The 26,555-nt window shown below is 34.6% G+C and overlaps 2 protein-coding genes across 2 annotated transcripts; both read right to left on the bottom strand.

Annotated features, from left to right (window-relative positions):
- Positions 1-1,379: 1,379 nt before the first annotated feature.
- On the bottom strand, positions 1,380-2,972 carry LOC117181463. The gene has a single exon (XM_033374137.1). The coding sequence runs from the start codon at positions 2,970-2,972 to the stop codon at positions 1,380-1,382; it is 1,593 nt and encodes a 530-aa protein (XP_033230028.1).
- A 94-nt stretch (positions 2,973-3,066) lies between these two features.
- LOC117181469 lies at positions 3,067-3,771 on the bottom strand. Its single transcript, XM_033374150.1, has one exon. The coding sequence runs from the start codon at positions 3,769-3,771 to the stop codon at positions 3,067-3,069; it is 705 nt and encodes a 234-aa protein (XP_033230041.1).
- Between the last annotated feature and the right edge of the window lie 22,784 nt (positions 3,772-26,555).

A 26,555-nucleotide genomic window follows, 5' to 3' on the forward strand; every position in this document is an offset into this window, starting at 1 on the left:
AAATCTTGTAGGATTTTTCAAAACCTGTTATTTCTCTTTGAGACTTTTTTTTCGTATTTTGCGTCATTTGGTTCTGTCTACGCGCTCAAGTCTTTTCTTTTAAAATTTGATTTTTTATTGTTTCCCTTGGCACGTGAAGTTGCAATAATCGGATAGTAAAATTGATCAAGGTAAAGTCATTTATACTCACGAATTAAATTGTCATTGAAATTAAATATTTATTCAGAAAAACACGAAAGACCGTATACATTAAAAATTTGTTGTAATAGACTCGCCAGTCATGAGAGTACTGAGGTCACTCTTTCCTCGATTCACATTCGAACCTTTGTTATTTCGTAGGACCTCGGATAAGATCGATAAGGATCGGTGATAATCGTACGAATCACATGAATTCTTGTCAAATTAGATATTACGTAGTAACATTCTGCCGGACTTGAATGATACGCGTTCAACAAATTCACACTTCTATAGGAAGTGGCATGTGATGTTTGAGCGATTTTACAGCTGCCTCCCAGATCCCACCGAAATGGGGGGTTCGCGGTGGAGAAAAGTGTCATTCGATTCCTTGATCAGTTAAATAACTTTCTACCTTTTTATTATGCTCATCGGAATTGAGAAAGCTGTAAAGTTCGTTCAATTTGTTTTTGGCACCGACAAAATTTGTACCATTATCTGAGTAGATCGCCATAGCCTTTTCTCGACGCGCAAAAACTCGCCTTAAGCTTGCAATAAAAATTTCAGTTGTTAGATCACCAACAAGTTCAATGTGTACCGCTTTCGTAGATAGACACACAAATAGAGCTGCGTATACCTTAACTTTATTCTTATTTCGAAGACGCTTTTCTTTCACGTAGAGTGGGCCACAATAGTCAACCCCTATATTTTCGCACGGACGTGACGCAGTCACTCTTACCCTAGGAAGGTTACCCATTACATAATTTGGTTCCTTAGGCCTTGCGCGAAAACATGTTATGCATGCGTGTACGACCTTTCGGACTGCAAGCCTACCATCAATTGGCCAATACTTCAGCCTGGTAGCATACAAGGTACCGTTCACACCTGAATGAAACTGTCTTTGATGGATATCGCGAATTATGAGATCGGTAACGGGATGGTTTCTAGGTAAAAGGATAGGATGTTTTTTATCATTGTCGTTTTTGGCGTTCTTGATTCTTCCTCCCACTCTCAGTAGATCGCCGTCGATGAAAGGATGTAGCCTGAGAAGTTTCGAAGTCTTTGGAAGGTCCCCACTCCTTGAAAAAACCCCGGATTTCTTCGTGAAACTCTTGTCGTTGTATGCCTGACATTATTTGATACAACGTCTTCCGCAGTTCGTCTGGCGATAATGAATTTAAATGGCATGCTCGCTTACGTAGTTTCTATATGAAACGGAAACAATATGCAGTCACGCGAAGCAGTTTTGGCAACGATGAAAACAGAGTCCAAAGATCGAATTTGTGTTTTCCGGTAACAGCTGTTAACACGGTATTTCCCTTTCTTTCATTTTCCAGATCATCGATATTCTCTGGTGAGTGATTGTGCCAATTCGATTCCGCTTTAGTTACCCATTCTGGGCCATTTTTCCAATGTGTGTTGTGGATGAATTCTTGAGGAAGCTGTCCTCTCGAGATGAAGTCAGCAGGGTTTTCCTTTGATGAAACATATTTCCAGCTTGTTACAGGCGTGAGATCTTGTATCTCAGCAATTCTGTTAGCGACGAAGGTCTTGTATTCATGAGGAGATGGGCTGATCCGATTAAGTGTAATCGTAGAATCGGACCAAAAGCCCGTTTTACTGACTTTAAGGCTGAAAGAATTCGTTACATTCTTATAAAGGTTAGCCAAGAGCACCGTTGCACAAAGTTCCAGTCTTGGCATGCTTAAATTCTTTATTGGTGCAACTCTGGATTTTGCGCAAAGTAACGTAGAGTGATATTCGTCTCCTCTTGTTGAGCGTAAATAAATGCACGCTCCATAAGCCCTTTCGGCGTCTGCAAAGCCATGGAGTTGAAGTTCATCTGCACCTGGGTCCTGAACAGATCTCGGAATTTTCCAATGACTCAGCAGATGTAATTGTTTCTGGTACTGCCGCCAAGGTGATAATATTTCTGGGGGAACAAGGTCATCCCACTTTGTTGTGGTTTTCCACAATTGTTGCATTTTTATTTTAGCATAAATGATAACTGGTGCTAACAGTCCTAAAGGATCGTAGAGCTTGGCTATTTGCGACAGCATTACCCTTTTGGAGATGAGTTCCTGCTCAGGCACCGAATCTACCTCAAAAATAAGCATGTCTTCTTGTGAATTCCAAGACACTCCCAAGGTCTTAGTTGCATGATCCGGATCCAGTTTGAGACTCGTTTGATTAGAGCAATCTGGAAGGTCATTAATAACCTCCTGACTGTTTGATATCCATTTGCACAGACGAAGGCCTCCCCTTTTGGCCAGCCTTTTCAACTGATCCCGCAGCTGTTTAGCATCCTTCACTGAACCAGCTCCAGTGAGAAGGTCATCCACGTAAACATCGTTTTTTAATGCCTTAGCTGTGATGCGAAATAAGGAACCCTCATCTTCTGCTAATTTCTTTAAACATCTAACGGCCAAAAAGGGGGCTGCAGAAGTCCCATACGTCACGGTCTTCAATTGGTAGGTCCTTAGTGGTTCATCGGTGCTATATCGCCAAAGGATCTTCTGGTATTTTCTATCTTCCGGATAAACCCAAAATTGGCGGTACATCTTTTCGATGTCTGAACTCAAAACAAATGGGTGCTGACGAAAGCGTACAATCAGAGTAAATATTCCGTCCTGAATAGTTGGTCCCACCATCAGTATGTCATTTAGAGAGATTCCTGTGGTTGTTTTGGCCGAAGCGTCAAACACCACCCTTAGTTTCGTAGTGAGACTTGATTCTCTAACCACAGCTTGATGAGGCAAATAGTATCCTTGATCCGTGCTGCTTCTGATGCGCTCCATATGTCCTAGATCTTCAAAACTCTTTCATGAATTGATGGTACTTTTGTTGCAAATCCGAGTTCTTTGTGAGTCTTCTATCCAAAGCAAAATATCTTCATCGCGCTACGTCGTAAGAGTTCCCTAAGTCTTCCTTTTGTTCCTTGAAAGGTAGTCGAACTACATACTTGCCTGAAGAATCACGTTGCACGTTAGCAGAAAATTGATTCTCGCATGCTTCCTCCTCTTTAGAAAAATATCGTCTATCCTCGCCTTCTTCTATTCTCCAAAAGTTGTCTAATTGTGAGCTTAAATTATCCCTGACCAAATGATGTTTAAGCCTTTGTTGGTTCCAGTTAGAGTTGACCTTGCCTGTTACTATCCAACCGAATTTAGTGCTTTGCAAGGCGGTTCGTGGTAAAGCGAGAGGAATTTTGAAAGTGTTCAAAACTTCGTAGAAGTGCTCGGCTCCAATGAGAGCTTCCACTTCTCCCGGCTGGTTGAATTTTTGATCAGATAATCTTATGTGTTTAGGGATGTTGAGGATGGTTTTATCGATAGGAGAGGCTGGAGTATGGCTAGTTATTTCAGGAAGCACCAAAAATGAAAGTTTTGTTGCATAGTTGGAAGACTTAGATTGAATATTCGCGACAACCCAATCAGTACTTGTTACTTCTGCGATATAAACTGCCTCGATTGAAGATTCTAATTTTGTTCTTTTCAAGTTTAAATATTTTTCTAATTTTTCTGTCATTAAATTAGGCTGTGACCCACTTTCCAAAATGATCCTACATGCATGCCTATGGCCCTTGTTGTCAAGCATATCTACTATTGCGGTTGACAATAAAAAATTTGATGAATTCATTACATTTAAATTTTTACCTTGAGTTTTAGCATTAATATTTTTATTTTCTTCGAAATTCGATTGCAATTTGGAATCGCTGTGTAATAGCGTATGGTGTCTCCGATTGCATACAGTGCAATTTCCTGATTTGCATTCATTACTCAAATGATTGCGCCTCAAACAATTAAAACACAAACCTTTCCTTTTAGCTACTTGCATTCTTTCACTTGAAGACATATTCAAAAATTCTGGACATGAGCTTAAATAATGATCGGCTTTGCAATGTAAACATGAAATATTTGATTGTGTATTCAAGAATGTTTTTGATGGTTGACCTTTATTCCCACTGCCGAACGCTTTATTTTCAGCCTTAAGATTACCTTTTGATTGATCCATTGATTGTGAATTTAACGTTTCTAGCATTTGACATTTTTCATTTAAAAATTTAGTCAATTAATCAAAGGTTGGCATTTCGCTGCCTGTCACCGACTTTTCCCATTCTTTCCGTGTTTCTTTGTCTAGTTTAGTAATAATCAAATAAATAAGTAAGGTATCCCAAGAGTCGGTAGGCTGCCCGAGAACCTTGAGCGCACGCACGTGCCTGAGAGCAGTGTCAAGTAAATGTCGTAAACATGATGATGACTCTTTGCTTACTGCTGTTAATTCAAATAAGGCTTGTGTATGATTTTGTATAATAATTCTTTTGTTGTCGTATCGCTCTTTGAGAAGTTTCCAGGCTACATCGTAATTGATTTCAGAAGTTTCTAAATTATCAATCACGCGGGCCGCATTACCCCTTAAGTAACTTCTCAAAAACCGAAGCTTTTGAATCTTGGGAATAGATTCGTCATCATCAATAATCGCGGTGAAGGAATCTCGGAAACCTAACCACTCATTATATACACCGGAAAAAGTGGGAAGATCGAGTGTTGGCAAAGGAAAACGTGTTCGAATTTTCATTGTTGATACTTCCGAAGAAGGTGTACGCGCTACGATTCCTCTCAATGTTTCAAGCTCGGAATCGCGTCGAGAATTTTGCTCAGCCTCGAGCTCCGCTATGCGATTTCTTTGCAAAATCGTTTCAAAATTATTTACGTTGGAGTCAGAAGACGAACCGCGAGTAATTTTATCATTTATAACCTTTATTTCTATTGATGAATATTTAAAATAATTGTCTTCAAATTCTGTTATTTCCTCCCCGCGATTCGGATCTGGAGCCAATAATTCCATGACAGTTTGAGCCCTGTCGTATTCGTTGCAGTTTTCTTCAATCTTTTTTACACGCAAATTAATTTCCTCTACATCTATTGATTCATTAGATTGAACATTTAAACATTTATCAAGAAATAGAAATGTAATAAATTGATACAAATTTGTATCACTTTTTTGGGCGAATAACTTTTTTATATCAATTTGTTTTTGTATCTTTTGTTGTTTTTCTACAAATTTTTCATTTTCATTTTCAATGTCATTTTTATGATTAAAACCAAAATTGCTTATCCTGTTAAAAAGTAATTCACAACAAATTTTTAGCTCTCTTTCGGGTAAACAATTTTTGTCAAATCATTTTTTTTTGTAACTTGTATCCTTTTTCACACATTTTTTTTTTAGATTTTCTATGTTATTTTTCAGTAATAAAACAAAAAGTACGCGTCCTATCAAGAAGTAATTATTAACGAATTTTTAGATCTTTTCTGAAAATCCAAAAAGATATAATGCTTATCTTGTAGGACTTTTAAAAAGCCATGTTTCTCTTTAATCGACTTTTTTTCATAGCGTACGTTGTTTGGCATAAAATTGTGATTTTCGATTGATTAAAAAAATTTGGAAAATGCTATAACTCTGTGATTTTTTTTTTGTATCAAGAAAGGAATCAGGATAAATTGTTTGGCCTTCTAAGTACTATTAATAGCTGTGAATAAAAGTTTTATATATAAATAAATGGCCCCGAAATTTTTTCAAATGCTCTAATTTTTTTAGTTTTTTTTGTTTGTGTTTGTATTTTTTTTGTAGTTTTATGCTAAAAGAATTTTAAACCATACATAATAAGGATAATTACATCAAACACAAAAATCGAAACTTTAAGGGGCCGTCAGTAAGCTGCATTAACAATTGCATGGGGGGGGGGGGCATGCTAAAAACTATGGTTCCTACAGGGGTTGGGGATAAGTGGAAGAAAAGTTACGAACTTAGATTTCATTTAGTATGTTTCTTTATTATTAACTTTTAAAGAATTGTTCTTTTTTTCTCTGTTTTTAAGAAACCCTTTTTTCGTTTTTTTCGCTTCAATGCTTTTTGGTAGAAAGTCTACTATTATATTTTTGGTTCCGAATTCAACTCGTTTGGTTAAAAATTCTAGTATTCAATTGAAAATTTTATTATTCTGTGAAAACTGCAACTATTTTATTAAAAAGTCAACTTGTTTCGTTAGGAATTCAGAAGCTTGTTTAAAAGTTGAACTAGTTTGTAAAAAAAATTATTCTTTTGGTGTTAGGTTCACCTCTTTGGTCGAAAATTTAACTATTCTATTTTTAGAAAATTAATCTTCTGTGGCTAAAAAGTTGTTTTAAGGCTGAACTCTTTTGTTAAAAATGTAACGATTTTGTTGAACATTCGTTTTTTTTATTAAGAATTAATTTTTTTTACTAACAAGGTAAATATTTTATTTTTAATTTAAATTGATATATTTATTAAAAATGAATATTTTCTGATTTAAAATTGCTCCTTTCTAATTGAAAATTCATGTTTTTTGCCAAAAAATTATCTTTTTCTAACGAAAATAAATTTTCTGCGTTGAAAATTCATAATTTTTTATCAAAAATGCAACTTTTTGGTTCGACATTAATCTAATTTGATTGATGATTTAGCAATTTGGTAAAAAATTGAACTATTCGGTTGAAAATTAAGGTTTTGATGGCAAATTAAACAATTTTTATAACCAATAAACTGGTTTAATGAAAATTTAACTTTTTGGCAGAAAATTAACTTTTTTCTTAAAAAATCATATTTTTAGTTTTTTGTTAAAAATTAATATATATTGTTGAAAGCTCATCTTATTTTGGTAGATCATTTATATAATTCTGATAAATTCATTTCTTTGGTTAAAAATTTAACTATTTTTTTCGCAATTTATCTTCTTTAATTGAAAATTAAACGAATTGGTGAAAAGTTGAACTTTATAATTAAAAATTTATATTTTTAAGACTCACCTTGTTCTTTGGGATTGACTCTTTTGTTAAAATTTTAATTCCTCGATTTAGTTGAATATTAATTTTTTTCAATATGTAACAATTTTCTTGCCATTTTTGTTTTGTTCAAAATTAACTTTTATATGAAACCTGCAATTATCCATTTTTATTAGAAATTTATCCTTTATAAGTTTAAAATTTAATTATTGTGTAGAAAATGCATTTATTTTGTTGAAAATTAATATTTATGGGTCGAAAATTAATTTATTTGATTTCTTTTTACATCGTGTTTATAATGAAAATGCAATTTTTAAGGTCTAAATTAGTCTATTTTGATTAAAGATTTAACAATATGGTAGAAAATTAAAGTAATATTCGTTTGTAAATGAACTTTTCCGTTAAAAATCCATATTTTTAGTTTTGATTAAACTATTTGATTAAAAATTAAATTATTTTAATGTATTTTGTTGGAAATTCGTATTCGTTAAATCTAGTTTTTAAAATCATATTTCTGCAAGATTTACCTCTTTGGCTTAAAATTGAACTTTTTTTGTTGACAATTTAATTTTTTGATGTTGAAAATTACTTTTTTCTTTGAAAATTGCAACTTGTCTATTCTTTATTAGAAATGGGAAAACTCCAATGAACATAATAATTTTTAAATTACCAAGAAATTCAGGTGGCCGTTTTAATCAAGGAAACAAATTTCCGGTCATTTACCGTTTCGCAAAAAATTATTGAATTATTTTAATTCTTTGGCATTCTCTCCTTTTTTATTTTTTTTTGTGAGAGACTTAGTAACTGAAATGCTCCCCTATACTCCTTATATTTCTTTTGAATTCTGTTAAATTCTTCAATTCTTTGAATTATTTTTATAAACTATTTGGATTTCTTTGAAGTTGTGAATTCTGATGAGCATAAGAATTGCAAGTGGTTAACTGCCCTAAAACTTTCAAAATTATATTATAATTAATTTAAAATTTATTTTGTCCTTCTATTTTATAGATTTTTCTATAAGTCTGTCTAGACATGTAGAAATAAAACCACTTTGCTTTCATTAAAAGTATGACATTTAATCGAAAATTAAAGTTCCAGGTCTTACTTGTTTTGAAACAATAAAACTGAAATAAAATTTTCTTCTATAATAGAAAAGTCTCGAAAAATCGCGGACAAACGTCGTGTCTTCCAAATAAAATATTAAACGATTTTAAATTCAAAATTGAGAAGCATAAAAAAAGTAAAATCTGGAGACCAATTCAGTGACATATTAATGACAGAATATTGGAAAAATTTAAACAATCATTATTATGTATACTGAAATTTCAATACCAATAACTGGACTTTTTTCGGTTCACTGTCAATTTGAATTCCACTCCATGAAACGATTTTATTGAAAGAGAAATATTAACAGTAATATAAAAAAGAATGATCCCAATAATTAATAAAGTAAAAAATGTATCCTTGGTGGCAAGAAAAATATATACATTTTAAAAAGTACAAAGATATAATTTAAAAGTAATTCTGGCTTTTATTATTATACATCTAACTGAAACAAAAAAACACTTCGGGATGCCATGAATTTCATGCTATGAGGTTAATTTTAAACGCATACAAGTAAATAAAATAATCAATATCATCCAAATGAAGCGCACTATTTTTTTTTGCAACATAATATTTAAGAATGTTGCTTGTAAACGTCTTCTGGAACACAGGTATTTACATAATTTTTTTATGTTGTCACATTTGTTCATTTCAATAATTGTAATTGATATATATTTTAACATATTTTTTAGGACTACAAGTGAATTATTTTAACCTACAAAGCATTCGTAATTTGTAATTATTTTTTACAAAAATGTTTATTTTTGTTATTATTATTATCATTATGAAATATTGATCAATTCATTACTTAATAGCTGAAAAACTGTTTGTATATTTTTATATTAAATTTTGAAAACATTTTAACTAATAAACTATACACTGATAAACCAAGTTTATTATAATAAACTGATATACCCATGCGATTTTGTTAATTTATTTCAAGGAATGTTTGCAAAGGGCAATAAGTTTCAGAGGTTACATTTGTGGAGGGAAATAGGAACCGCAGAACATAAAGTCCCATATTCGCGTAATTTACATCGTGTAAGAAACAAGGCATGTAAAATACCTAGTAATTTTACGTAAACAACTATGTAAATTACCTAGGGTATTTTACTTATCCATCCCTGATTCAGGCAGAATAATTTGTTGTGATGCAAGAAAAATGCGTTATAAAAGATGAAAACCTTGAATTGCATGATTGACTAAATTAAATGTAAAATTTTAATGAGACTTTTCGGATTTATGTAAGTCACAGTCTAGTTACTGGTTTTTGTAATTAATGAAATTATGAGAAAAAACATTATACGTTTCAAATAATAAAGGAACGGAATTTTAATATAATTTTGATAAATATATAAATGAGTAGTGAAAACCTTAAATTTTTCATCGAAATTAAATGTAAATTGTCAATTCGACATTACAGAGAAGTGTGAGCATTACTTTAGTTATACCTTAATTATGCGAAATAATAATACAATATTTTAGAATTTAAAAATACACGCAGAAGAAATTTATACAGTGAAGTATTCGAACTAAAATTAGAATTACTTTGACTAAACTTTATTGAAATTTTTAATTTAACTAAATTCTGAATTAAACAAAATTTTATTTACTTTTTAAATTTATCGTAACTTCATTTAAATTTTATATTTAGTTTTAAAAAATATTTTTTGAAATTTCACTGAAAATCTAAAGTACGAAAAGAATTTTTTTAATTCATTCAGTATCTCAAAAATTTCTCTTTTTCAAAAAGAAAGCGTAAAAGAAATTAATTAATTTTAACATAATAATAAATATAATAATTTTATGCACGTTCGGTTTGGCTTTCAATGTGCGTCTTGGCCCCACCCCTCTCGTAGACGTAGGAAAAGTACGCGGTTGACATCGAAACGGCGAAAAGTTAAAGAGGACAGCATCTCGATGCATGTAAAAATATAATTAGATTTTCTATCGTTCTCCCACTCCGACGTCCCATGCTGCACCTAGGTTTATAATATCTTTGGTATTACTTATTCGATTTATTTTGATGCAGTGTCAAGCAGTCGAAATCTTGTGGTATATTTATTTATTTATTTTTTTAAAATTATATAAAAAGAAATTTGCTTTAGAAATATCTTCTATAGCTTACTCTAAAACTCTGCTGTTTAAAATATCGCGCGCGCATGCCAGTTGTGCGTGCGCATAGTTTCTCAGATGAGCGGGTCCTGTCCTGATTGAATACAACAACGTTATTTATTAAATAAAACTGTCTTCAAATTTTTGTATTGTACTCACTTTTGTAGTATATTTTAAACAGTAACAGGAGCAATATTGTGCTTTGCGTTGAAAGCAGATACCCTACCGATAGAAATCTCAGAGTATTCTCAAGCGAAATAGCCTGGCCGGTTTGAGACTATTAGCAGGCTTGATTTGAATGATTTAGTCTCAGAGATAGTCGAAGAGATTTGGGTCCTTTTCAAGGTCCTTTTAGTGGTCCTTTCAAGAATAATGCAACGGTAATATAAAGTTCCTTTTGTATTCGTTACGTACTGGGCGGGCAGAGTTATTTACAGTGGTTCGACGTCGCTAACCCGACTCTACCTTTTAAAATTTTTCTTCGAATTATCAACACTTTTTTTTTAATTGATGAATTTTCTCATTATACTTATTTATAATTATAACTTTTATACTAACATACAATTTTCCAGTTGCATTAAAAAGTGTTGTCTTTTTCGGCGTATCTCATTCCATTTACGAAAAACGTTGTATTAATTCCAATTTTAAACATTAAAAAAAAAGTAGACATCTGGAATCATCGAAACCCGTAGATTCCGAATTATTATGTTTTAGGCTGTTAACTATGAAATGTCAAAAAATCTATTTCTAAATTTTAATCCGAAAGCTTAACAAAGGACCCTTGAGTGTTGGCTATTCTATTGAGACAGCCCCCAGATAGCAAAATGTCCACATGGAGCCCGCAAAATGCGGACATGGTTACAGTCTGTAACTGAATCAACACGACGATTCGGCAAAAGTTTCGTGCACCCAAAAAACACGGAGCGAGTGTTTTAGCATATTGTTGACACACAGGGATGCTTTTCAAGCCTTGAGTGTGCAACAGAAACAATTATCGAGAATATAAAGTTCCAGTATATGAGGCACTTCATATTCTCGACAATTGACTCGATTTCCCTAGGAGCATTTAGAGGCGCGATATTAAGGTTAATCTCGTAAGAGTGACTGCGATGGTAGTAAAGCACTCTTAGTTCCGTGACGGTATGTTAAGGTGGAAATGGCACCGTCTTGGCATGCCAAAATGAAACCCTCCGTACCAGACTTCAATCCGGGTGATTTAAGGAAAGCAAAAGTTAGCTCACACGACATTGACTGATCCTCCACATTTCTGTGGAAGATACCGTGCATCCTCTTATCGAGGAGCTGTTCACCAAAGTTTTTCTCTTGTGCTTTCTCAATCGGGGCTTTCAGGAGAAAGTACTCGAGATAGATAAGATTTGATTCATTTTGCTCACGCCTAATACTGAAATTAAGTCCGAGTGTTTCAGCAGCCTCCTACGCTGCTTTGTACAGAAACGCTCCTTTGCCCACTTCTTCGTGCTTCCTGACCATTTTAAGAAGAGGGTCTCTTCCAGTTGCGACTCTATGCGCTGTATCCAGAATAATCCTGCTGTGAAGACATTCAAGGCTCAATATTTCGCGACCACCTTGACGGCGGGAGATGTACAGTCGCGGAACGGAAGACTTAAGATGCATGCTTTTGTTCATGTGCATAACCTTGCGTGTCCCGATATCAAGGGATCGGAGCTCGTTCTTTGTCTATGGAACCACTCCAAATAAATAGAATACTACCGGGACGGCAAGCTTGTTCGTTGCAGATGCTGTGTTCCTCGCCGACAGTTCGGAAGACCAAATCTGTCAGATAAGATGTTTGTATCTGCTGCGGAGAGTATCCTTTTCTAAATGTTACATCCTGGATGCGGCTCTGTGGCACGCTTAGGTATGCATAAGTCTCTTCAGCGCAAACGTGTTGTATAGCGCTTCTATCGACGAGCTCAGGGTCTTTACGGATACAATTAAGTTTTCCTCGCTTCAAATAAACCTTGGCGCATTTGTCTAACCCAAATTCCATAGCAATTTCCTTAGTATATCGTTCGACAATCCCTAGAGCTAGATGTAGTTTCTCTTTGTTTTTAGCATAGATCTTAAGATTGTCCATGTAAAATACATAAGTGAACTTGTACTTTTGATCTGCAGGTTTGCTACAAAAGTATCCACCGAAATGGCGAAGTGCTAGAGATAGTGGTAATAATGTAAGGCAAAAGAGGATGAACCTTTAAGCTTTCCAAAAGACAGATGATAAGTTTATGGCAGGTCGAATCAAAAGCTTCCCAATAATCAATTCGGGCCATCGATAGGTCACGATGGTAAAATGCTGCATCTTTGCAGACACATCTATCGATGAGCATGTTCTCCTGACATCCTGCTACGCCTTTCTTTGAGCTGCGTTGTTCATACATTTCTTGCCACACAGGTTCAATTGCCCAAACAATCCTATCATTTAGGATAACTGTGAATATCTTATACAATAGGTTCAGACAAGTGATTGGCCTGTAATTCTTCGGGTCAGCTTAGCTGCCTATTTTCGATAGGAGTATTGCGCGCCCTTTTACCAACCACTGCGGAATTAGTTCTTCCGACTTTAATAATGAGGTGAAAATACGGGCCAAATGCTGATGGGTTGAAAGAAACTTCTTCCATCAGAAGGTTTTGATACAATCTGGTCCCGGTACGGAATAGTTCTTCATCCCTCCTAATACTTTTTTCACCTCCTCGGTAGTGATGGTTGGGCATTCTTTATCAGGTGTTATGAGGGCAACACATAACTCCTTGAAGCTATTTATATTTTCTGAGTCTTTGTCCAGTCTTTGCTGCACTTCGTAGACTTCTCTCCAAAATACTGTTGATTTTCTCTCTCTCTCTCCCTCTCTCTCACACACAACTATATACTGTACATAATACATAGCAGAGAATAGTGGTCAATATCTCAACGGTAGGTATGCAATTCGTCTAAAGTCCACTTCACCGAAATGTCATTTCACCTAAAAAGGTATAGTTTGTGAAGAGTGGTAAAATACGTTCGAAAGATGGTCGTGCGTGTATCCAAAAGCTAGGGAATGATGCCTGAAGTTCCCAATTGTCGCGTAACCATACTAAACCTATTTATTGCTGCATAAAGTTTGAAATTATAAAAGAATTATATTAAATACGCCGAATTTAATTGTTTATTTTCCAATTTATGACTTAAGAGATGTTGAAGAATAATTTATGGATTAATATTCCGAAAATAATTGTTCTTACTAATGATAAGTGTTGAGGGTCAAGGATGGTAAGGTTATGAGTGTATAGTTACAATTGGACAGGTTGCTCATTGTTTTGAAGGTTATTTTTCAGATGGAGAGTGAGTAAATAAGAAAAAGATTGTTTGTAGACAAATAAAAAATAGAAATGTTCACTGAAAAGCAATTGAAGAATATATTGTGTGAGGGATCTCGCAAATTAAAAGGAAAGAGTGTAGGAATTTGGATTGTCGAGAGTTAGGTGAAGTCAATAATCCAACAATTTAAATATAACTGTGGTTTATTAACCAAACTTACACTGATTAGCTTGCAAGTGGGAGTTCTGTTAAGGCCCGAACCGGGCGGCGAAGCCAAGAGGGAGCGATCGAGTTGACAGGGCACTCGGCCGGTGAAGCCAAGGTACCGTAGGTGGATTTTTTAATCTCAAGAAGAAGGCGTTCAAGCTGTGGAAGCGTCGTCTGGAGACTCCTGGTGATTTGGGGTGCACAGCGTATCGGGGTGCAGAGAGCACAAGACTCAGGACTAATGACTGAAGACAGGTTGCCTTCGGGGCAAGTTTACGCTTATAAGGACTGGGGGTGTCATTCCCCACTCCTAATCATGGGCCCGCAGGGCTGTACGATAGCGGGGTGCTTGTAACTTTGTTACAACCCCCCCCCCCTCTATTTGGGACGTTTATTTTTTCAGTAATTCTTTAGTTTTCTCGATTTCGTCGTTGAGTGTCAGGCAAGATTCTTCCTCTCTCAGGTTCAGCTGAATATACTCGTCATCTTCTTCATCATTTTTTTTATCTTCCGTTTTTTGTGCTGTTTGTTTTTCTCTGAGTTTTTTCATACTTCCTTTTCAAGAGTAAATTTTAGAATTTTCTTAAACTTTTGATTTCCCTCTGTCCATCCTCCTTTTATATATTTGGTCCTTGTCGAATCAGGAACAGTGTGGTAGTTTTTTATCCTGTTCGACATCTGTTCACAGTACGTATCGTGAATAATGTAAAGTTCCAGTGGAACCATCCTCTCGCAATGCCTGCACTACCACATCTTCCATCGTCTTCTTATAAGCAGAAACATAATTTAACACATCCTACTCTTTACACAAAAATAAAAACAAAAAACGAAACTTTTATTCTTTTCTACATATTTTTTTCTTATTTTATTTCGAAAACATGTAAAATCTAGAGTTTTTTTTGAAATATATTTTTTCCAAATTGCTTATCTTAATTTATTTTTAAAATTTTTTCTGTGTTATCCATTCCTATGAGTATCCTTTTATGATTCTGGTTTTCCGTGACTCTTCTTTCCTGAAAATTAACTTATCTCTAAAATCGACTTTTATTTTTAAGTAAAAATCAAACTTGGCCTCTTATAGCCGTATTTATTTTTATTTGCAACTCATAAATTTTCTTTGCTAAATTCGTTTCTTTTAATAAAATTTAAATTGAATTATTAAATTAAATTTCAAAAAATGTCTATATCTGTCGTGTGTGAAAAGAGCAAAATTATCCTTTCCGTTGTGTTTGTAAAGGGTCAAAAATAATCTGTCTGTGGTGTTTGTGGAAAAAGGTACTAAAAATACTTTATTTCAAATCAAACATCAGTCTCCCAATCTGTGGAAGACTCTTCTTTTTATTCTATTATTATTTTAATTTTTTCTATGTTTGTTTTTCTTTGTGTTTTTCTTGCTTCTTTCCTCTTCTTCGCTTTTTTATGTAGCTCTGCCCTTCTTCTTAATCTTTTTTCCTCCAACTCCTCTTTCCTTCTTTTCCTGGTGGCTTCCTGGATATACTTTTCTTGTCTTATCTTTAATAATCTTTTCATTTCCTCTCTCTCTCTCTCTAGCTTCCTTCTCTTTTCCTTCCGTGTCTTCTCCTTTAGCCTCTTCCTAATTTCATCGATGGTTGGAAGACCATAAAAAATTCTTTTTTCTTCCGCTAATTTTCGGATCCTGGGATCTCCTTTTCTAGATCCGTACTCGTCGTACATGTTAATTTTTTGTTCCCACAATTTTCTATCGCGGATTTTTTTTACTTCCTTCAACATCTCGCTATCTATTTTTGGTCTTTTCCTCCTATCTATCTCCCTCATTCTCTCTTTTCTTTCCTCTATGGTCGCCGTTGATGGTGGTTGAAGAAGATCAACCTACTTTTCACATGAGTGGGTCAATAATTCTTCCCCCACCAACCCCAGATGGCAATCCTTGCATTTGAGGACTAAACGTGGATCGATTATTCTGAAAATAAATGCCTTTTCTGTTTTTTGTTGTTTTTGTAAATGTCGGTTTTTGTTTTATTTTTCTGTTTTTGTCAGTGGTGTAACAATTAAATCATTAACATGCATGCCACCTCAAAGAAAAATTCAAATCAAAATCTACTCTCTACTAATCAATTTTTTGATATCTTTAACATTCCAATTACCTAGTGATTTTCCATTTTTAGTTTTTAATTGATTGTTGGTGAAATCTTTACTTTAATAAAAAATGGTCCTTCACAATTTTTATTCAATTTTTGAGCTATTCCTTCCCCTTTTTTCGACAGTGTTTTATTGTTTTTTAGTGCTCTTTCGCCAATTTCAATAGTTATAGGTCTACATTTAAGATTGTAATATCTAGATTGCGTTTCATTTGCGGTATCTAAATTTTTAATTACCTCTTCTCTAATTATTTTTAACGTTTTCATTCTATCTGCCCATTTTTCTGACTCTTGAAATTCTATTTCGCTTTTTCCGTCTAAATCTTTATTTAAAGCTTGTATGGGTTGAAGTTCCCTACCTAAATTTAAAAATGCTGGTGTAAAACCTGTAGACGAATGTTTACTAGTATTTAACGCGAATTGCAGATCATCTAAATTTTCATCCCATGTTTTATGGTCTTTTTCTAATACGGTTTAATTGCTGTTTTAATTGATTCTACCCATTTTGTAAACATATCAACAAACACTAAAATCTATTGATTTCTCGATTTTGTCATTGGTAATGGACCATCATATCAGATGCTACTACAGTCCATGGTTCTTCGATTATTCGCTTTCCCATCATACCTATCTGATAGTTTATGTTTGGTTTTATTCTCTAACCAATATCGCATTCTTTCACATATTTAAGAGTTTCAGAATACATTTCCGGCCAAAAATAATTTTCGGAAATTTTCGCGTATGTTTTTTCCATGCCTAAGTGTCCTGCTTGTTTAATATCGTGATTTTTAATCCAAACTTTTTCTCGCAATTCTTTCGGTATTGTTAATTTCCACGGGTTGCTACCTAAATTTAAGCTTGATTTTAAAGTGTCGGGTCTATAAAAGTACCATTGATTATCGCGTATACGCCAATTAGGATTATCATCTGGTTTATTTTTAATCTGAATCATTTTATTTTTATACCAGTTATCTTCAATTTCCTTAAAATCTTTTTCTTTGTTTTCTACAATACTTGATAAAATACTAGAAACTTTTATTCCATTTTCCTTTGATCTTGATAATGCATCTGGGACATGGTTTAAACTTCCCTTTCTGTACACAATTTCGTAATCGTCCTCTAATAATTCTAAAGCCCATCTTGCCAATCTACCTGTTGGATTTTTTAAATTGTGCAACCATCAATGCAATATGATCTGTGATAACCTTGAAAGAAGAGCTTTCCAAATATGGTCTGAATTTTCTAATCGCCTAAACTACTGCTAAACATTCTTTTTCTGAAGCTGAGTATTTACGTTCAGCTCCATTTAGACCACTACTCGCAAACGCCATTACATAATTTTCACCGTTTTTTATTTGTGTTAAAACAGCTCCTAATCCTATATCACTAGCATCAGTTTTAAGTTGAAATGGACTTCCAAAATCAGGACAGGCTAAGATTGGTGCTGTCGTTAGTAAGTGTTTGATAGTTGTAAATGCCTGTTCCTATTTATCAGAGCATTCCCACTTTACTTCGTTTTTTAATAGGTTTTGCAGTGGCTCTATTATTTCTGCAAATTTTGGGATAAATTTTATGTACCATGATGCCATTCCTATTAATCTTCGTACTTATTTTATTGTTTTAGGCCTTGGAAAATTTAAAAATTGTACTATTTTTTCTTCATCAACTTGTAATCCTTTTTCATTAACTTTAAAACCCAAATATTTTATTTCTGAACATCCAAATTTGCATTTATCCAAATCTATTGTTAAAACTGCATTTTCAATTTGATCTAAAACTATTTCTAAATAGTTTAAATGCTTTTCAAAATTTTTTGAAACTATAATTATATCATCAAAATAACAAAATACATTTGGCTTTAATTCTGGTGTTATTATTTTTTCCATCAGGCTTTGGAATATAGTGGTATCTGGTGATATGCTGAACGAAGATTGATTTTAGACATGTATTTTGCTGATCTTAATTTGTCTAATTGCGAATAATTTTTCTATTATTGAATCATTTTTTTCCTCCTATTCATCTAATTCCGTCTTTAATTTAGAATCATTTTTCTCTTTAATGCATTCCAATGGCCCTTTAAATACTGTATTTAAATTCCTGTCTTTATTTTTCACATGTAACTTTGTATTTATTTTGTTTCTATCCTTACTTGTTTTCCTTTCTCTCTCTATATTCTGACTAGCCTGCTTATCTAATCTTTGGACGCCCACGCTGGCACATGCTAGTGTTGCGTCGCTCGCCTTATAGGGTTTAGGGTGTGGGGCACCATGCCCCCGTACATTCTGTGCCGGTTGGGTTGCTGGCGGGATCGAGTCTAGTGCATCACCTGTAAAGAGGCGTTGGGGTGGCGTATGTGGCGAAACGGGAGAAGAGACTTCGCATGGTAGCAAATCTGTCTCTTTCTCTCGCATGTCATTTCACAGGCTAATCTTGGATCCGAATTTTAATTTACTCTTATCACTTTCCCTATTCTCATTGTCTTTCTTTTCTTCAATTATTGGCTCCTGCCTTTTAATTGACTTTAATTCAATCGCATATTTAATATTTGGTAATTGTGGTAACCACCAAATCTTGTTCTCATAATCCATTTTTAAACCTAATCTTTTAATCATATCGGTTCCCTTTATTCCTATCGATCTTAAATTTGGCACCAGTCTGAATAATAAATATTTTTTCGTATGCCTTACTTTGATATGGATTAAAACTTGTCCTGTAATTTTTAATTTTTGACCATTAGCTACCATTAATGTGTCATTTATTGGTTTTTTAATTTCGCAATCTAATTGTTTTGCTGTATTTATAAAATTTTCACCTATATAAGAGTGAGTTGCACCGGTGTCAACTAGCACTTCAAATTTATGATTTTCAAAACTTATCATAATGTGGAATCTTGTTTCATCCAAGTCATTTGTGTCTGTGTCAAGTAATTCTGGCGGTCTCTTGTTTTGTCTGCTATTTTTCGCCTTTAATAGCGACCCTATGCATTTCCCTGATCAAAACTATACCAAAAATTCCGTTGAAAATGGCCTATTTTCCCGCAATTGTGGCATGTTAAGGGTTCTCGCGATCTATAATTAAAATTTTGGTTTCCTAAGATTGGTTCCATAAAATCCTGTCGACTTGAATTTTTATCACCATTCCTATCATCCCTACGATTTTCATCTTTTAAGTTTTTTGAATTTTTATTTTTATCATTGCTTTTGTCTTCTGACTTGCTATTATTTTCTTCCGCATTATATAAGGGCGCTGGTATTTGCGGAGAATTATTCGTTTGTTGTATCTGTGTGTTCCGTAACAGCTGATTCATTGCATACAATAATGCTTGGCCAGCTGTGTTTTGATTTTTGAAATTATGGTTATTATGCATAGACCTCTGATTTCCTGGATATCTTTCATTATTTGTATAATTCGAACTATTATTTGAAAATCTTGGATTAAAAAATTTTGGATTTCCATTTGGGAATCTTGGTTTGTATTTTTGCATATTTTGTTGGTAACGATACCTCGGCCTAAATTGTCTTTCTTGATTTTGATCCTGATTTTGATTTCTATTTTGATTCTCATTTTTAATATTATTTTGACTTTTATCATTTCCTGGATCATTTTTACTTTTGTTATTTTTATTATCCTCTTTATCCAAAATGCTTAATTGTTGACCTCTAATTTTAGATTTTCATAATTCTGTTTCCCATTCTCGATCTAATATTTCTAATTCTGAAAAATTCGAAAAAGCATTTCTTGAAATTGACACTTTATATTCAATTCTTAAATTTTCATAGGTCTTTCTTAATTGCCATTCTAGGCTCGGGCATGGCATTAATCTTTCAAATAATTGTTTAATTTCTGTAACAAAAGCATGAATGTCTTGGTCTTTTTTCTGATTGCAAAATTCTATTTTATTTTTAATTGTTCCAGTATATCTCTCATTTAAGTAAGTGTCTGTAAAATCTTCAATAAAGATCTAAACATTGCCAATTATTTTTATTTACTTGAAACCAACCTAATGCTTCGTCTTCGAAAACAGCATCTAAATTTTCTAAAATGTCTCGTTCGTTAATTTTATACCCTCTTTTAAATCTGATTAAATTATTTAAAAAATAAGTTGAACTATTTTCCGTGTTGTTTTTAAATTTAATCGGCCAATTTGACATTATTTGGAAAGGGGTTCGTATCATTCCGAAAGGAAAGAGAGTTGCTGGAATTTCATTCATATTATTTTCATTTATCTCTTCTTTTTCCATATCGGTCCCTCTACTTCTATCTATTCCACCTTTGCAAATCTGTTTGACATTGAGGTAGATTTGATTTTCGCATAATTAATTGCCTTTGTACCGGTCTCGGTAATGAGTATTCGTCCACTTGACCGCTACCCCTATTTATTGTCATTCTACCGTGCACCTGCTAACGAGTGCCTTTGCTGATTAAAATCTAATTCTGTCTCTTAGAAATGAACCGTATTTTGCACATTTCTTGACTTATTACTTTAAGAAATTAAATTTTGACTTGAATTTGAAATTCGATCCATTTTATCGTTTAAATTTTGAATTTCTTATGAAAGTTCTTTGATTTTGATTTTATCACTTTTCTTTTCTTCAAAATTTATTAACTCTTGTGCCTCATTCCAAAATTCATTATTATTATCTAAAAAAGAATGAATTTCGAACGTTCTATTATTGATTCTCACATTTTCTTTCTCTTGTCTTTCTATTTCCATTCGTAATTTTTCGCGACCTACTCTTGCTTTCTCTGCTCTTTCTTCTTCCATCCTATCTCTTTCTTTTCTAAAAGTTTCTTCCCTTTCTAACCGACTCAATTATAATCGTTCCCTGTCTCTTTTTGATATTTCGAGTTCTTTTATCCTATTTTCAATTTCTCTATCTATTCTATACGTTTCTGATTTAACATTTTCAAAACTTCTACTGCTCTCATTTTCTAGTCTCCAGTTACTTAAGGTATTCTCAGTATTTGGAGATAGTATTACAATTTCGTGTCTATGTAACGTATGGTTTTGTCTGTTTGGGTTTGGGGTACTTTCTGTCTGTCTGTGTTAGGCTTGTTTGTATGACGTCACTGATTCCTAGTTCGCGCGTCAATTTTCGTTACTGACGCCGCTTCTTTTTGTAACCTTCGTATTTATTGCTTCATTTTCTTCTAGTTATTTGTTAACTTTCTTATCTTTTCTATTCTCTCTAGTTTCTTCTTACTAGTAAATTCTATTTTCCCGTTTTTTTTCCGAAATTCATTTCCGTTTTTGCCAACCGTATTTTATTTATTTTTGTTTACGATTTTTTGTTTAAACCCCTCACTTATTCAATCCTACTACAAGGAGTACAGATAAGGCGTTTTTCTCAGGGTGCTTTTTTTTATTTTATTAAAGGTGGCAGAGCTTGCGAACACGTGAAGTATACCAACTATTTTAACGGTTATCTAAAACAGTCTACCCACACTTTTTTCGACTAAATACATTTATCCGACCCGCACTCACAACAAAATTTTAATTAAAACCAACAATTTAAATATAACTGTGGTTTATTAACCAAACTTACACTGATTAGCTTGCTTGAGAAGGCGGTAAAGCTCTGGAAGCGTCGTCTGGAGACTCCTGGTGATTTGGGGTGCACAGCGTTACCCGTATCGGGGTGCAGAGAGCACAAAGCTAGGCATGCGTGCAGGTAGCACAAGACTCAGGCCTAATGACTGAAGACAGGTTGCCTTCGGGGCAAGTTCACGCTTATAAGGACTGGGGGTGTCGTTCCCCACTCCTAGTCATGGGCCCGTAGGTCTATACGATAGCGGGGTGCTTGTAACTTTGTTATAATTGTTTATTTATGCAAATGAAGCGAAGTGAAGGTTTTAATTGACTGAATTTGACGACTCTGCATCCGTGATTATTCAAGCCCTTGTTTGAAAAAAGTGTTCATGTTTATATGTCATGACTATTATTGATTTTCTTATAAGGAATGTACTTTTTTTCCTGAGAAAAATTCGGAAAATAATTTTTATTTATAATTACGTGTTTTGAGGATGAAAAATGTTAAGGCTATGAGTGTATAAATAAAAGTCGAGAGGGTGCTCATTGTTTTCGAGATTACAAGTATTGTTATTGTCTTTGACAGTTATGTATGAGTAGGTTGTGGATATGAAAGTAAATACTCTTAAATAAACGATACTTACCTCATCACTCTAATTCTGATTCATTGTTAAACAATTGTCTTCGTTGTTTGTTATTTCTTTTTCGGTCTTTTAGCGAAAGTTTTATTTTCAATAAATACAGTTTAGCCTGACGGTTTCTGCAACGGAACAATCTTGTCGGTGCCAGCAACATTGCTCGTTGCCGCTTTTTTTCCGCCGGGTGTGAAGTTGCAAAGCGTGTAGTAGTGTATTTTTCATACATTGCTTACGAATATGGTCATGAAATTTGGAGAAAAAAAAAACATTTTGAAGTCAAATCTTCGAAAAAAAACTACGTTAGTAACGTACTGATACTGGTGTATTTCGATGCATTCATTATGAACAATGGACATGGAACTAGCATAGCGAGAAAAGAGCGACATGCCTGCGAGGCAAGGTGCAACGAGGAAGGTTAGGCTATAGAAGCGAGCGTGGGTTAAATATGGGTTTTACGATTATCAATAGCGTCTACACTTTAAAAAAATCTACAATTTGAAAATTTAATATTGGAAATTATGTTTTCAGGTATTTCCATGTCCATTGTTCATAATAAGTTAATCGAAATGCATAACTATCAATATGTTAGTAATGTAGTTTTTTTAAAGATTTGACCTTCAGAATATTTTTTTTCAATTTGCATGACCATATTCGTAAGCAGTGAATAAAAAATACATCATTACACGCTTTTCGGAGCTTCCACCCGGCGAAAAAAGCCGGCAACGAGCAATGTTGCCGGCACCGACAATATTGTTCCGCTACCAGCGCTAGCCAAATTGCTCCGTTGCTGGCGCCCCCAGGCTAAACTGTATATATTGAAAATAAACCTTTCGCTTGAGGGCCCAAAAAGAAATAACAAACAACGAAGACAATTGTTTAACAATAAATCATAATTAATGTGATGAGGTAATTGTCGTTTTTGTAAGAGTATTTACTTTCAAAACCACAACCTACTCATACATAACTGTCAAAGACAATAACAATACTTGTAATCTCCAGAACAACGAGCACCCTCTCAACTTTTATTAACGCTCATAACCTTACCATTTTTCATCATTTTTAACTTTGCGCGGCAATAAATAGGTTTAGTAAGGTCACGCCGCCAATGTGAAGAAATTTACTTATTTTTATTTAATTATTATTTTATGATGATTCTAACCATTATTTTAATAAATCTGCAACAAACATGATTTTTAAGTAAAATATATAGAGTTCGAATTGTAACCGCCAACGTTTCACTCATCAGAACGTATTAAATTGTCATCAAATTTTGATACGATTCAGTATCATTGGTTTTATGAACATAATACTTCTACAAAAGCAATTAAATTGACTTCATTTACCGAATTTTGTGTGCGTGATTAATTACTATTCATCTGTTTGAAAATTATAGTTTGCAGATAGCAATCAAATGACTCCAACTTTCGAAGTTAGCTGATGTAATTCAATGGCATTGCTCTGTGCCCAATCTTCACTCACTGGAGAGAATTACATTGTCTCAAATGTTCGCGTTTGCCTCACGGTGTTAAACACTATTATGTTGACTTCAATATTAATCGTACAAATCATAATTGAAATGTATACACTTTTTAGTTGATATTTTGATCACATTAAATAGAATTCAAAAGGGACACAATCCTTTCCCCATAAAAGGTATTAATACGTATATTTTAAAGATGCGATTGATTATGCATTCAAAACTGTTTAAATTCTACGATATATGTATACATATTTATTCAATTCAATTCATTCGTTCTTACCGGGCTGTGTCGGTACTCTCGCGCATATCGCGCTCTCACGCCGTGCGGCCTGCCTGCTGCATCACGCATTGTTAGCTGGACCTCTTTGCTGGTTATTTATGATTGAATTTCTATTTCAATTTCAGCCGCTCTGCTTGCTAATTATGATCGTATTTTTATTTAAATTTCGGAAAGGACATTTTAAAACCTTTAAAACATTTACACGAGCTACCCGGACCTTTAAATATATCTACCTGAGCGCCTGTGGAGAATTTCTCAGAGCTTCGTAGAGCCTTGAGAATCTTTAGCATATACTCTGAGATTTCTATCGGTAGGGTACTTCTTTTTCTCAAAATTGTACGATTGTCTCTATCACTGTTATACAATTTTAACTCATAACAAATTTTGAAACTTTATGGGGGCAATATTCCGGCGCACGCGTGCTAACATGCGATACAGCGCATATGCGATACATGCGTGCGGCCACGCCGTGTAGCGCATATGCGACTCAATTGTTAACACATCTCTCTCTAACCTTGCCGTCACGACGTGCGGATTGATCTGCACGTGCGCCTGTTTACTGGTCGCCAGCCAGCAGAAAAGTCATATGAGTAAAAGACCATAAGAGTGTGCACGATATCGTTTTTTTCTCTACTAGTACCGTTGCCTTCAATGCGCACGTGCTGAACATTTAGAGCAAGGGTCTTCAGCGAGGGGAAATTTGGTCCCAAATACTCATTTCACCACCGATCGAAATGTGTGAATATTCACTGAAGATTCTCAGACTCAGAGAATATTCTCCGCAGGCACTCGGCTAAATATTTTTAAAGATCAAGGTAGCTCGTTTAAATGGTCTGAAGGCTTTAAAATGCCCTTTTCGAAATTGAAATAAGAATTCGATCATAAATAACAAGCAGAGAGGCTATATCAATAAAGTAACCCACACTCACTAACGGTCCTTTGTTAATCCTCAAACCACAAGGTAGAGTGTTTAGACACTCCAAAGTACTATTTTCGCTTATGAGCTAGGCCTAGAGCATCTCAGGGGGGTAGGGATCTCAATAGCCTCCTGTTCAGTTGTCTTCTGCACGTGGGATTGGATGAGGATCACTAAGTCATGCTACACATGTTTTGAGAAGCGATTATATGAATTTTTACTGTGCTATTTAGAATATGTGATAAGTATTTTTTCTTCACGTTTTGAAGTATTTTTGTATGCTGATGTTTATGTCACTGCATTTTTTTGTTGTGGCACAATGCGAGCATGTTTACAATCAACGTGTGACGAAATTTTACAGCGCGTACACGCGCGCAACATGAGTACCTAGTGGGGGCACAAAATGTTTAATTTCTAAATTAACCAAATTTATTATTAAATGATTATAAAAGCTATAAATTGCTTTTTAATAAGGGTGCCGTCCTGTAGGTGTAGCGCAACAGAATCACAAAGCAGAATATCATAGATGTGAAAGAGATAGAGAATCTATATTCTTTGTAATCATGAGAGTGAAAGAGATAAATAGATCTGCCCGTCTTTCTCACTCTCGCTTCAAGCCGCCATTTTCTGCACACATGGGACTGTGCACAACTAGCCGGCTAGCCCAGTGCCTTTTGTAACATTGCAACGCGTCGGTGGGTGCCGGTTCTAGTTTTGTGAGAATTACGAAGTACTACAAGGAGACCGCACGCCATGTATTTCGACTGGCGCCAGCTCGCGATCGCCTGTCCTCAGAGTTTTATGCCTTCCCAGATTAACACATTGTTCAATAAGTCCCGAGACTAACAACGAAAACATTTTTTTTTTCAAAAATCATTTTTATTCATCAACATAATCTCCTTTTAGAGTGATACAATCTTTCCAACGCCTTTCCAACATTTCTATACCATGTTTATAGAAAGATTTATCCTTTGCTTCAAAATAGGCTTCAGTTTCGGCAATGACCTCCTCAGTCGAGCCACATTTTTTTCCCTGTAGCATTTTTTTGAGATCAGCAAAGAGCCATCAGTCGCTAGGAGCTAATACTGGCGCATACGGGGGGTGGGGAAGCAAATAAAAGCCCAACTCGTTGATTTTTGCCATTGTTTTAATGGACTTGTGGCATGGTGCATTGTCTTGGTGAAAAAAGATTTGTTTCTATTTCATGTGCGGTCGTTTTGCTGCGATCTCCTTCTTCAAACGTACCAACAAGTCAATATAATAATCACTATTGATCGATTTACCTTTTTCCAGGTAGTCAATGAAAATGACGCCATGTGTATCCCAAAAAACAGACGCCATGACTTTGCCAGCAGACTGCTGCGTTTTTGGACGCTTTGGGCGGCTTTCGACAGCCTTGCGCCACTCAGATGATTGCCGCTTCGACTCCGGAGCGAAATGATGTATCCAGGTTTCATCCATGGTCACGTGTCGACGCAGGAAATCCTTTTTATTGCGAGTAAATAGCGATAAACAGCTCTCTGAATCGTCGATGCGTTGCTTTTTTTGTTCCACCGAAAGCAATCGCGGCACCCACTTGGAAAAAACCTCTTTCATGCTCAATTTTTCATGAAGGATTGCAAATACGCTTCCAGATGATATCTGTGTCATTTCTACAATCTCACGGACCTTTACTTTGCGATTTTTCATTACGATTTTTAAAACATCCCTCACATTTTCCGGTGTGACGGCTTCCAATGGCCTACCCGAACGTTCCGCATCGTTTGTGTCCGTACGACCACGTTTAAACTCAGCATACCAACGACAAATCGTTGATTTGGATGGAGAGGAGTCCGGGTAACGTTTTTCAAGCCACTGCTGGGCTTCTGCGGT

The sequence above is a fragment of the Belonocnema kinseyi genome, chromosome 1 (genome assembly GCF_010883055.1).
Source record: "Belonocnema kinseyi isolate 2016_QV_RU_SX_M_011 chromosome 1, B_treatae_v1, whole genome shotgun sequence".
NCBI classification, from domain to species: domain Eukaryota; kingdom Metazoa; phylum Arthropoda; class Insecta; order Hymenoptera; family Cynipidae; genus Belonocnema; species Belonocnema kinseyi.

Bases quoted from the DNA above. Each gene is read 5' to 3' on its own strand.
- LOC117181469 (XM_033374150.1), bottom strand. From the start codon at position 3,771: ATGCTTGACAACAAGGGCCATAGGCATGCATGTAGGATCATTTTGGAA.
- LOC117181463 (XM_033374137.1), bottom strand. From the start codon at position 2,972: ATGGAGCGCATCAGAAGCAGCACGGATCAAGGATACTATTTGCCTCAT.